Source organism: Ipomoea triloba, chromosome 4 (assembly GCF_003576645.1).
Source record: "Ipomoea triloba cultivar NCNSP0323 chromosome 4, ASM357664v1".
NCBI classification, from domain to species: domain Eukaryota; kingdom Viridiplantae; phylum Streptophyta; class Magnoliopsida; order Solanales; family Convolvulaceae; genus Ipomoea; species Ipomoea triloba.
The window spans coordinates 12,527,106-12,540,069 of record NC_044919.1 but is presented as its reverse complement, the minus strand read 5'-3'; the positions used below and the strand labels follow the sequence as shown (position 1 = coordinate 12,540,069).

Below are 12,964 nucleotides of genomic sequence, written 5' to 3'. Positions count from 1 at the left end.
ATGCGAGACTTGCTTCGCTTTTCTAATGCTGCAAGTGAGATGTCTATGTTTGGTGGTAAGACCGTAGTTCTCGGTGGTGATTTCAGGTAGATTTTACTGGTAATACCAAAGGGCTCTAGGCAAGATATTGTGTTTGCAACGATAAATTCATCTTACCTATGGCGCAGTTTTACAGTTCTTAGGTTGACAAAAAATCTATGTTTGAAAAGCGTGGAGAATGTCGTAGAAAAACAACAAGTTGAACGATTTGCAAACTGGATAGCTACTATTGGGCATGGTACAACAAGTGCATCGACAGAAGATTGTCCAGAGGTTGACATTCCAGACGAGATGCTATTGTTATCAAATGGTGATCCGATTGCAACAATCATTGAAAGTACATTTCCTATGTTTCAGAATGGTTCGTGTGATAATAGTTTTCTTGAAAGTAGGGCAATCCTTGCTCCAACACTGGATGTGGTGAATGCAGTTAATGATTACATGAGTAGCATGCACGAAGCTGAGAGTAGAACATATCTTAGTTGTGATTCTATCTGTCAAACTGATAATGATAATGGAGTCCTTGCAGACGTTCACACACCCGAGTTCCTTAATGGTCTTAAGGCATCATGTATTACAAACCATTTGGTTGGTTCACCTGTTATGCTGTTAAGAAACATTGATCACTCGCTCAGCTTATGTAATGGGACTAGATTGGTAGTCACCAGACTTTTAGAACATGTAATAGAGGCTAAGATAATGACAGACAGTCATTTGGGTACAAGGGTTTTGGTTCCTAGGATGAGTATGACGCCTCCAAGGTTACCATTTAAGTTTACTAGAAGACAATCTCCTTTAATGCTATCATATGCTATGACCATTAACAAGAGTCAAGGTCAAAACATTATCTCATGTCGGGTAGTTATTAAAGCAACTGGTGTTTCGTGTTTGTGGTCGCCTTTTCTGGGAGAAGGCGACGGAAATGTTGCCTTCTCCCTTCTACGGCGGGAAGGCAAACCGTCGCCGGTCGCCGGAATATGTCGCCGGAATTGAAATGAGTTACCGGTTATTGGGCTTAATTGACTTAATTTGACATGTTAAAGAGTTTAATTGAGCCTTTTAAAAATTTAGGTGCCTAATTGACTTTTGGGATAAAGTTTAGGAGTTTATTTGACCTTTTTTCCTAACATATATGCATATAACTTCTATACCGTGCATTGCACGGTGTAATACTAGTATATAAAATTTGTGAATGAATTTAATTATGATGGGCCGGCCCAATTAGATTTTTGACGACTGAGCCAGCAAAAGTTCTCCTTTTATCAATCCACCTCGGGCAGTGCAGAGCTAAAACCTCCTTCCCGATTTAGGGCTTCTACTTCGGTTCCAGGCAGAGAAAGAATCCTCCAATTCAATCCCTTCTCTCTGCCTCCGTTACATTCATGGCGAACGGTACGTAAACCTCAAGTTATAGTACTTCTTCTTCTCCTTCAAGTTATAGTTGTATGTATTGTATGTCTGCTACTGTTTGCTGAAGACTAATGGTGGTGTTAGGTGCAGCGGCGGGGCGATCGTTTTTACAGGTGGCGGCTACGGAGGAGGCCGCTGTGCCGCCTCTCAGAGTTGTTCAGATTGAGGGACTGGTAATCTTCCTTCGCGCTCGCACAGTTATAATGCAGAGAATTTCTATGCCAGGCCACCGTATGTTGGTGAATTTGTGGAATGTGCTTTGCTAATACCATAAAGGGGGAGAGTTACTTCATAAAAGAGAAAACACCATTACTTGGGACACCATAGAATTTTACAAACAATTGAACATTAGATGTTGCAGAAAAAATAACTAATACTACCAACTAACGGTTTTTATGTGATAGGTTTCTAGTTCAGCATTTTGTGAATTGTAATTCAATCTGATGGTGTACAATAATAAGCAATCCTAGGCTTTCGATGGTTGGTGCAAGTAACTTACAGTTAATTATCGGGAGCTTGAAACATAAATAGTCGTGTAGTGTTGTTTATTGATGCCATTCCTTTCTAGGCAAAGAATGGCTAGAATGCTAGATTCATTACTTTCTAAAATTATTTTGAATCCAAATTCTGTAGACATAGGGTGTTTTCAATTTCCATCCTTTTATATGCATGGCCCTTGGTAAAATAGTTAGCCTATCAGCCAATTTTGGCTTATTTGACCACTATTAGCTGTTTGACTTGATTAAAAAATCAATATAAGTGTTTGGTTAATCAGTGTTTTGTAACTCCAAAATGCTAAAATTCAAAAAGCTCCCAAGGTAACTTTTTCAATTAGCTTTTTGAGAAAAGAAATTATACCAAACAACTATTAGCTAACAACTAATTTACCAAACACCTTTATACAAACAGCTAATGTTATCAACTAGTAATACCCTCTAACCTAATCAACTAATAACCATTTATCAAACAGGGCCCATATATATATATATATATTCATGCATATAGACGCAAACATGCTTACACTAACACTGTTGTATCAACTCTTGTATACCAATTTTTGTTATTTGATTAACTCATGGTTGGGTCAGCCTATTCAGTATTCACTAGTAGTTTATGACTATGAATGGTTAACACATTGTATAATATGTCTTTCATACGTGTGTGTGTGTATTCCTCATGAACATTGCCTTTATGTTTGCCTTACTACAACACATTTGGGAAACACTTAGGCTCATAAATTGATGACTGCTTCAAAATATGAAGCTTAAGGTGCCAATTAAAGATCCATCTTATGGCATAGAACATAACTATGGTATGATAATGAAAGGCAGAGCATTATATGTTTGTTACCCTTTCTAAATTTGTTATGCATAGATACAAATATAGCTTTGTTTTTATGTTGCTGTAGCATGTTTTATCCTATGTACTTTTTGTCCCCCACCCCTCTCCCTTCGAAGAGCCATTATGGGCTTGAATTATTATTTGAATGAATGCATATTATTTCTGTAGCTATGTCTGACACATAACATTCAGATTGTTTTGTTACGTGGGAACAGGTAATTCTTAAGATAATTAAGCATTGTAAGGAGTTTTCTCCAGCTTTAGTCACTGGACAACTTCTTGGATTGGATGTTGGAAGCGTCTTAGAAGTTACCAACTGTTTTCCCTTCCCGGTCCGTGGCATGGATTCTTTCCATTTTCTATGATACCCTAATCTCCAATTTTTATTTTATTTTATTTTTATTTATAAGTTAATAAATGCTTTATTTTTTAATCTAAATGAATGATAGGTTCGGGAAGAAGATGAAGAGATAGAGGCTGAGGGTGCCAATTATCAACTTGAAATGATGCGATGCTTGAGAGAGGTTAATGTTGACAACAATACTGTTGGATGGTAAGCGTTTCCTTTTAGTGTACTGTGTGAACCAATGCAATTCAGTGATTATTAATCACTCATTGACTAGGTAGTTTACTAGACTAGTGAAATGCCTCTACCTTTGTGATGCTCTAATCTATTTCAAGTTACGCTTTTTCTGAGTGATATATGAAGTGTGCAAAATGTTGATCTATCGCTGTATCTTATCTTTTAGATATATGACAAAATAGAGTTTTTGAGTCCACCAGAATTTTGTTCATGAGTGATGAGACATGCAAGAGCATAACACAAAAACTGATTCCTTTTATAGGTCACAAATAATTTGGAAAATTTTCTATTTTTCTGTACATTTTAGGTACCAATCGACTTTATTTGGTTCATTCCAGACAGTTGAACTCATTGAGACCTTCATGAATTATCAGGTAACTTTGCTATATGACTTTTGATAATTGTCTATTAAATTCCATGCTTTATTTTAAAAGTAGCTACTTTCACTAGGTAGAAGAATAAACTGAACATTTTATATGCCTTTATGCCCGTGTCTTCATTTTCTCCTAGATTTTGGTGGTTTCTATTTACATCAACTTAATCTTACAAACCTATCAGGTCATCAGGATAAAAATATTTAGTTGTATTTATTAGGCACATTGTATTTAAGGGTCAAGGAATCACCGAATCATTGATAGGTTTGTAAAACTATGAACTACAAAGGTGAGTCCAAGTCAGAGAAGTATTAATTATAAAATATTTGATGGAAGTCTACATTTTAGAAAAGTTTTGTTCTAGTGAGATGCTTTCAAAATAAATTTGACAAGTTTAGTGGGATGAGTGGGAATGCTAAGAGAAAATATCTATTCTCTGTACAAGTTAGAATCAGCAGAGCACCACAAGATCTTATAAGGTTTTAACCCTCCCAATTGTATTTTAATGCTTATAATTTCTTTTACTTTTAATAATATTTGACTAGTGAGATGTACTCCCTTGCTTTACTCTTTTTTCAGATGTCTAAGTAGAGAGTAATTCAAGCAGCAGTTTTTAATGACTTTTTTCTGCAGGAAAATATAAGGCGGTGTGTATGTATCATATACGATCCTTCAAGATCTAACCAAGGTATCCTGGCTTTGAAGGCCTTGAAGCTCTCTGACTCATTCATGGATCTGTACCGGAATAATAATTTTACTGGAGAGAAGTATGTTTCCTCTGCTGTCTTTCTTTTAGCCTTCCATCTCCCCTTTTGGATAAACCATAAACCTTTTGTTAATGTTATGATGGTTCGTAATATGTACTCTTATTTATTGTTTATATTTCTAGGCTGAGGGAGAAGAATCTTTCATGGGTGGATATCTTTGAGGAGATACCTGTATGCTCTTTTCTCTTTTAGCCCTACTTTTTTTTTTTTTTTTTGAAAGAATCATTCTATAATGAAGTTGGCATATTGATATATTTTATTGCTGTTTTCTGTGTAGACTAGTATTGTTCTCTTCAGTCTTGTATTTCTAGTCTGTAAATGTTACTTTTTAAAAAACACCTAACCCTCAAATGCTTGTAGAGGATTTACTTGTTCCCACTTTTTGGGTCAAATGCTTAGTTTCTTCCAAATGTTTGTGCTAGTTCCTATATGACAGTTGGATAGTGATGTAGCTTTATGATCTTTATCTTTTATCTACTAAAAATTTCAGAGTTGTTTAAAATACTAGAATTGCTCATTAAAATTCCTTTCTATTTGGACTTCTGAGCAATATTTTCAATTCAACAGATAAAAGTTTCAAACTCTGCTCTTATCAGTGCCTTTATGACTGAATTGGAGCCAGATACACCTGTAACCCAGGTAAATCAAATTTATATCACATTTAAGTCTCTTTGATTTGATATCTATCTTAACAAATGGTCACCTGAAACTTAATTACTTTGTTTTAGTGTGATTTTGATCGCCTACAATTATCAACTAATCCATATTTGGAGAGAAATGTGGAATTTTTGATTGAATGTATGGATGACTTGTCAATGGAGCAACAGAAGGTTAGCCAATCTTTCTTGGATAATTGTACACTTCAGTTTGAGACTACTATCTAGCTCAACAATCACTTAAACAAGATTTATTTTACATTTGCAGTTCCAATTCTATTATCGCAACCTTTCACGCCAACAATCTCAGCAGCAAGCTTGGCTACAAAAGAGGAGGTATGATGTTTTGTTTAATTCTCAAACCATTTAGGAAATGTAGCTGGTTTTGTTACTGTTTTCATTAGCATGTGAATAAGCTTGTGGATGGTAATTTAGAATAGCATATATATAAACTAATAATGTTATTGGACAAAAGAAGACGAAGATCTTTGATTAGAAAAAAGAAACTTCTATTTGACATTACACTTTCATATCTAGTTTTCCGGGAGTATATATTTGAAAATATGATATTTTACTGTGGTGTGTGAATTGATATATGTAACGGGCAATACTTCATTAATAAATTAAATACTTCTTTGCAGGAAAAATGAAGAATTGATCTTTTTGTTGATAGGAATTCTTTCTCTATCCTTTAAAGTGGCATAACTTTTTAATTATGAATTATTTTGGATTGATGTTTCCAGGGCTGAGAACATGGCACGTAAAGCTGCAGGAGAAGAGCCACTTCCTGAGGAGGATCCTGCTAATCCCATCTTTAAGCCAATCCCTGAGCCATCTCGATTAGAGAGCTTTCTCATCACTAATCAGATTGCAAACTATTGCAATCAAATTAATGGGTATGTTTCCATTACAAGAACAATCATTTTTTGCATCTCGTTAACAGTGCTGGACACCCATTTGCTTGTAGGTGCTTGTGCATTTTGAAATTCTACTTCATATTAATTTGGGTGGCTACATATTGAATTTTCACACATCTTGCTTTAAGATGAGTAAAGGAAATAGAACTAAACTATGATTGAGTTAAGTAGGAAGATGAAAGTTTCATTTACATTTTGAAATTCTACTTTATATCAATTTGGGTGGCTACACACTGAATTTTCAACCACATCTTGCTTTAAGATGAGTAAAGGAAATAGAACTTAACTATGGTAGAGTTAAAATGTGGGGACTAGGAATTCTAAAAGTAGGAAGATGAAAGTTTCATTTAGTAGCCCAATGTTTGTGAGTTTCAAATACCATTTCTTTTTTTAGCTTTTTCTGTAATGGGATACACTCTACTTTTCGTGGGGTTTTCTCAAAGTACGTATGGTGGCATTTACACTCTCTTCAAGTGAAAGTGAGGTTCCACACTCTTTTTATTTTGTCATCATGTTTCACTTTCTTTTTCAAATCATTAAAGTTATTTGTTTCCTCTTGGAAAATGGCTGAAGTTGTAGTTGATGTTAGGCTATTGATTATACACTGGTTTCTTAGTGTAGTAGTAACAAGTGGATATTATTGTCCTGGTAATGGTTTCATGGGGCAGCCTAGATATGCACATTCCTAAGGCCATCTTTCCCTGTTGGATTGGAAATTGGTGTTAAATGATGGCATTTTAAAGACCTGTTTGTTGGTGTGCATTGAAATATTTTATCTCCGGGTATACCTTAGTCTCCATTGATGAGTATTGTATTTAATGTGTATACCTTACCTTGACCTTGCAGGGTTGCGGGCCAGAGTTTCAATAGAGTCTATTTGATGAAGGCTCTACATGATAATAATAATTAAAAAAAAGTATGAAGGGCACATTGACAGTTGAAGCCTTGTTGCATTTCTGGTCCTTTTGTCAATGTTTAGCTTTTGTTAGTTGTTGTCATCTTTAATTGAAGTACTATGAACCGATATTAGCCTTACGATCAAAGCCGGAAACATGAATTTTGTGATTTAGAGATATTATCATTTGTTTGTTGTCTAGTTTATGCTGAGTTGAGTTCCCACAAGCCTTTTAATTGAAAGAAAAGCTCCGTTTTATCAAGGACAAGAAGTTAATACCAGATTCTCATCTAGTTCTCAGAATTATGATACTCCGTATTTTAGTGTCTAATTTATTACGGAGTACTTTTTTGGCCATTGAGAACTTAGACTAAAGATTAAATTTGACACATCTACTAAAATCTTGTAAAAAATGCAGTCAAATTATTTGTCAAGATTTTGAAATGCCATCAAAATTGTGAACTAAATATGAGATTAACTACTAAAATAATAGAATCATTAGTTTTTAACCATATGAAAATAGCCATAATCTCAAGTTGCATATTTAAATTTTGTGTAAAGTTAGATGGCAATAGAACTCTGGGTTACCATGAATTGGCGGTGGAAATTAATTTGCTCACGTATGGATAAGATATAATAGAAATTTTACCAAGCTTTTGACCTATTGTCTAAAGGGTTTTACTAGATGGACTGATGGACTCCCATCAAAACTTCCAAGTAGTATTTTCCATTGTCTGAAACAAACTTATAGTGAAGGAAAGGAGTTTTGTGTGGGGAGAAACATATAGGTCATTCTAAATGTTACAAAGTAAGCAAGCAGAACGAGTGATGATACAATTATCAAAGCAATTAATTATATTATAACGTCCAAACCAAGAGAAGAAAAAAAAAAAAAAGACTGGAAAATATATGCTTAAATTCAAGAATATTTCCATCTCCCAGACTCCAGAGCCTCAGTACGCTTCCATTCTATGCGGAACAGGAGTCTTGATAACCTGCAAGATCTGCACCACTTCCGCCATGGAAGGCCTGCTCGAAGGTATCTGTGAAGTGCACACCAAAGCCAGCTTCAAAACAGGCAACACTTCCTCATCAGGGTACCCACCCATGGCAGGGTCAACACATTCCAACACATTCCCTTGCTCAAGCAACACCCTCACATGATCATTCAGGATCAAAACATTGTCCTCCCCATACTCAACCGGCCTTCTCCCCGTCACAATCTCCAGAATCAGCATCCCGAACCCATACACGTCGCACTTCTCGTTCACTCTCAGGCTCTGGCACGCCAGCTCGGGCGCCACGTACCCTATGGCGGCCTGGAACCGGTTGCTCATCACGTGCCTGTCCAGCTTTGCCACCAGCCTTGCCAGCCCGAAGTCTGAGATTTTCGGGTTGAGATTCTCGTCTAGTAGAATGTTGCTGGGCTTGATGTTGTAGTGTATGATTGGGGGCTGGCAAGAATGGTGCAAATGTGCTAGTCCCTTTGCAGTTCCCAAAATAACCTTGAACCTAACTGCCCATGTTAAGGGAGGAGAAGAAACTGAAGTCCCCATTTCATGGAGTTTGGATTCTAAATTCCCTCCTGGAACAAAATCAGAAACCAAAAGCTGGAGCTGAGGAGTCCAGTAATAGCCTCTCAAGGGGATCAAATTCTGGTGCCTGGCTTTCCCCAGAACACGAACCTCGCGATCAAAGTCCTCCGGGTACTGCAAAATCTTCGAGCTTGTGAGCTTCTTTATTGCCACCACTCTGCTGCCTTCACCTCCCAGGGGAGCCTTATAAACAGTCCCGAAAACGCCTTCCCCGATTTCTGATGCCTTGTTCAGCACTGATTCAAAGCTGCTGCTCACCCAATCCGGGGATGATTTCGTGTCGAATAAAATCAGCTTCCCAGTAGCCATGCCTTGGGACCTCGAAGAGCTGGAGGAGCACATGCTCTCCAACGCGTTGTCCACGAATGAAATCCGCCTCCTAACCGAGGCATTCACCATGGTTATCACCATCACACCCACTGCAATGATGGCTGCAGCTGAGATTGCAACAATGGCTGAAACACTGAGGAATCTATGGTGCCTTGAGCTCCTGGTACTTGCCAGAGGCTCATTATCACCCCCATTATTGCCTTTATCATCAGTCTGGTTTCCATAAGCAAAGGGGTTGATGACTATAGGCTTTGGGGCATTCATTTTGCAGGGTCCTTTCAATAAGGGGGAACAAATCCCATCATTCCCCTCTAGTGCACTGGAGTCTAGATTCTGGAATATACTCCCAGCCGGAAGCCGGCCTGTGAGCCTGTTGTAGGATACATTCACTGCCAGAAGGTTTTCCAGTTTGCCCAGCTCTTGGGGTATTTCTCCACTCAGCTGGTTAACCTCTAGCTTCAGAATCTTTAGCTTTTTCAGCATTGAAAGGGTCTCAGGTATGGTGCCGCTTAAATTATTGTGTGATAAGCTCCTGAAATCAAATTTCTTGTTACTGAATGTCTTCAAATATGAGATTCACAATACAATGCAATGTGTTGGGCACCCGGGAAAGGCCAAGTCCATCACCAGGTGGCTAGGGAATTGTTGGGCTGAGGCTTAAATGCCCTAGTCCAACACCCTGCCTAGTGATGAGGCATTTAATCTTATTAACAAGTGGTATCAGACTAGGTCACGGGTTCGAGTCCCAGCAACAGTAAAAGCTGTGTAGTTAAGGCTAGCAAGTGTGGGAGAATTGTTAGGTGGAGCCGTGGAAGCCGGTGAAAGGCCAAGTCCAACACCAAGTGATTAGGAGATTGTTTGGCAGTGGCCTAAGGGCCAGGTTTAGCACCCTTCCTAGCGAAGAAGTGCTTAATCAGGTCACGGGTTCAAGTCCCAGTAAAAGTTGTGTAGTTAAGGCTGGCAAGTGCGAAAGAATTGTTGGGCAGAGACCAGTGAAGGGCCAACTCCAACGCCTCTAAAAATGTGCTACGAGTTATAACTTATAGTATAGTGCGTGGTAAACACTTGATCCTAAGACGATGTTTTGCCAACACACTATATCAACATTCAACATTAATCATTAATGCTAAAATTTCTACTGTAAATTAAAGATGAAACTTACAGCAAGGTGAGAGAGGAGCAATTCCCAATCTGAGGAGGAATGCCACCAGTCAATGAATTCCCATCAAGCTGCAGAATCCCCAGGCTGCCAGACTCACATATATCCTCTGGAATCTCCCCAATCAACGCACTGTTCCTAAGATCCAACACACTAAGATTCTGGGAATACACCACCTCAGGGGGCAACCTTGAGTGAAAGCTATTCCAAGAAAGATTCAAGTATCTAAGCCTGGAGAAAAGCCCCATTTCCGGTGGAATATCCCCACTCAGATTGTTCCCTGACAGGTCCATAACCTGCAGAGACTCAACCATCTTCCCAGAACCAGGTGGAATGGAGCCACTCAACAAGTTCCTTGAGAAATCCACTTCTTCCAATCCAATCCCAAACACCCCTTCTGGGATTTCACCACTCAACTTGTTATCATTCAACCTCAAAATTTTCAAAAGCTTCAACCCTCCCATTGTGTCAGGGAGTGACCCTTTCAAACTGTTCCCAGATAGATCAATGTATTCCAAGCTAGACAATTCCAAGCTCCCTATCCATTGAGGAAAATCCCCATCTAGGAGGTTATTAGAAAGGTTTAGAAACCAGAGAGAATTGAGCCTTTGAAGAGACTCCGGGAGTTTTCCAGTGAAGAGATTTTGACTCAAATCTAGCCTGATGAGATGTGGACACAATCCTAAATCACCCGGAATCTCGCCGGAGAAATGATTGTTTTGTAAAGAAAGCTCTTTTAGGTTGTGTAGGAATGAAGCGCCAATGGGGAGTGACCCAGAAAGCTCATTGTTTGAAATATCAATCGTTCTCAGCCTAGTTAACCCCCAAATCCCGCCGGAAAATCTTAGGTTGCCGGAGAAATGGTTGTTGGAGAGGTTAAGGTGGTTCAAAAGCGTGCATTTGGAGAGCGTACTAGGAACCGGACCTTCCAGGGAATTCCCCGCCAAAGACAGGAACCGAAGCGAACCCAAATTCTCCAACATGGAATCCGACAAAGCCCCCGACAGCGAATTCTCGGAGAGATCGAGGAACTGGAGGGAACTCATGTTCCCTAAAGATTCCGGGACGGTTCCGGAGATTCTGTTGTGACTAAGATTCAGCGTCTGGAGATTCGGCAACAGCCCCAACTGCGGCGAAATGACGCCGCTCAAGTTGTTGGAAGCCAATGATAGAACGCTGAGATGCTGCAACTTCTCCAACCCCCTCCCGATCTTCCCCGACAACCTTAAACCGTTCAAATCCACCTCGGACACTCTCCCGTTTGCGGGGTTGCATTTCACGAAGCTCCATGCACACGGAGAATCATCGTCTTCGCTCCACGTGGCAAGATAAGAGCCCGGGTCTTGGACGCCGGATTTGAAAACTATGAGCCCCAAAACGTCATCGTTCAGCTGCAGCGATTCGCCGCCGCCGCCGCCGAAGGCGGCGGAGGTTACACTCAGTACCGACAAAAATACGAGGAAGAGCATGGAACGGAAACCCATTATATATTAAAGAGTGTGATAATTAAGGATTAATGGGGGACATACATAAATAACATATGAGAGAAATTAAAGAACGTTGATCTGAATGGAAGTTCAATGATGAGAGTCCATTGAAGAGGAAGAAGGAGAGAAGTGAACTGTAGTTCTGTAGTCACGAGAGAAAGAAAAAAGAGAGAGAGAGAGAGAGTAGAGACAGAAAATGTGAAAGAGAGAGAAAGAAAGGAAGAGAGAGAGAGAGAAGTAAACCGCCGTTGGATTTACGGTGGTCCTTATAGTCAAGAGCACCAGATACCCGGATGTTTAAGGAACAATAACATCGCTTTATTTTTTTTATTTTTTTTTAATTTAAATTTTTTATAGTTAAGTGAAGTCAATAATTCAATATTTTACTGTCTTAGTCTCGTGAGAATAGGTGAGAAATAGGTGTTTTAGATGGATAATTTGAATTTGGAGAAATAAATAATTGGTTTTTTAAATATTTTTTATATTAATTTTTAGTTTTTTTTTTTAATTTTATTTTGAGTACTAGACTATATTACAATGTAGTATTTGTTCATAACTATTTTCTCAACATACTATTTGAGTATTAGACTCTGTATTCGGTTGAATTACCATGATTTACATCATCCCAAAAACTTTGTCGAGCCAAAGCGTTGGGGGAAAAGAGTGAGTCAATCAATACTGCCCCACTAAAACTCAAACACATTACCTCTCATTTGGGAGAATCACTGCATACTACTAGATCACAAGGTTATTGGCTTAATTTTTAGTTAAATTATTGTTTCAAAGGCTTTTTTTTCTTTTAAAGTTTGAAATTAAACTTGTCTACCTCTAGACTAGGACTCTATAATAAGATATTTTATATTTATATTAAGAATGTAGGTTAGAAAGTAAGAAGTTAGCTAGAGAAATGAAAATTAGAGATCGAAGTAAATGTAATAATAATTTTTTTAATTAGAATTTGATCTAACATTTCTAATATTTGAATATCACTAAAAAAACAAAAAAAAACATTTTAAATTAAAAATGGTTAATATTTTATAAGGTAAACAAATAATATGATGATATATAGAATGAAAAATAGATGTTTAATGAATAATGATGAGTTAAAGTCTAATTAAAAGTGAGTTAAAATTTAAAGTAATTCTATTTGATCGTTAATTTAGCTTTGTCCCACTACTCCACTAGTTACCTAAATGGTATTTTTGAATGTGTTATAATGTGACTCACACGGGAAGGAAGGATTGAATGTGTTATAATGTGAAATTTGAATAAATTAAAATATAAATTATTGAAATCACTAGCACTATTATAATTAAGTCAATAGTTACTTTGATATGTAGTTTGCACTTTGCAGTATGTGTTTTCAAATATAAATAATTAGATCCTTTTTTTTTTTCGGGGGGGGGGGGGG

The 12,964-nt window shown here is 37.9% G+C and overlaps 3 protein-coding genes across 4 annotated transcripts; 2 read left to right on the top strand and 1 right to left on the bottom strand.

The window, feature by feature from the left end:
- LOC116015817 lies at window positions 1-1,032 on the top strand. Its single transcript, XM_031255983.1, has 2 exons — window positions 1-86; window positions 168-1,032. The coding sequence occupies exons 1-2, from the start codon at window positions 1-3 to the stop codon at window positions 1,030-1,032; spliced, it is 951 nt and encodes a 316-aa protein (XP_031111843.1).
- Window positions 1,033-1,301: 269 nt separating this feature from the next.
- On the top strand, window positions 1,302-7,244 carry LOC116017664 (eukaryotic translation initiation factor 3 subunit H). Of its 2 annotated transcripts, none has more exons than XM_031258289.1 (12): window positions 1,302-1,431; window positions 1,534-1,622; window positions 3,006-3,122; window positions 3,240-3,343; window positions 3,681-3,747; window positions 4,381-4,514; window positions 4,637-4,685; window positions 5,082-5,153; window positions 5,243-5,344; window positions 5,439-5,506; window positions 5,914-6,066; window positions 6,934-7,244. In XM_031258289.1, exons 1-12 carry the CDS (start codon window positions 1,422-1,424, stop codon window positions 6,995-6,997), a joined length of 1,029 nt encoding a protein of 342 aa, XP_031114149.1. In that variant the 5' UTR covers window positions 1,302-1,421; the 3' UTR covers window positions 6,998-7,244. The 2 variants fall into 2 exon arrangements, with proteins under 2 accessions (XP_031114149.1, XP_031114150.1); XM_031258290.1 differs by having other exon boundaries at window positions 1,304-1,431; window positions 1,540-1,622.
- Window positions 7,245-7,689: 445 nt separating this feature from the next.
- Window positions 7,690-11,796, bottom strand: LOC116016432 (probably inactive leucine-rich repeat receptor-like protein kinase At3g28040). The gene is made up of 2 exons (XM_031256689.1): window positions 10,070-11,796; window positions 7,690-9,439 (listed from the first exon to the last, which is right to left on the bottom strand). The coding sequence occupies exons 1-2, from the start codon at window positions 11,548-11,550 to the stop codon at window positions 7,936-7,938; spliced, it is 2,985 nt and encodes a 994-aa protein (XP_031112549.1). The 5' UTR covers window positions 11,551-11,796; the 3' UTR covers window positions 7,690-7,935.
- Window positions 11,797-12,964: the final 1,168 nt, after the last annotated feature.

Bases quoted from the DNA above. Each gene is read 5' to 3' on its own strand.
- LOC116015817 (XM_031255983.1), top strand. From the start codon at position 1: ATGCGAGACTTGCTTCGCTTTTCTAATGCTGCAAGTGAGATGTCTATG. The intron at 87-167 runs GTAGATTTTACT...CCTATGGCGCAG, and splicing joins GTTCTCGGTGGTGATTTCAG to TTTTACAGTTCTTAGGTTGA.
- LOC116017664 (XM_031258289.1), top strand. The intron at 3,748-4,380 runs GTAACTTTGCTA...TTTTTTCTGCAG, and splicing joins AGACCTTCATGAATTATCAG to GAAAATATAAGGCGGTGTGT. The intron at 5,345-5,438 runs GTTAGCCAATCT...TTACATTTGCAG, and splicing joins TGTCAATGGAGCAACAGAAG to TTCCAATTCTATTATCGCAA.
- LOC116016432 (XM_031256689.1), bottom strand. From the start codon at position 11,550: ATGGGTTTCCGTTCCATGCTCTTCCTCGTATTTTTGTCGGTACTGAGT. The intron at 9,440-10,069 runs GTAAGTTTCATC...ATTTGATTTCAG, and splicing joins TGCTCCTCTCTCACCTTGCT to GAGCTTATCACACAATAATT.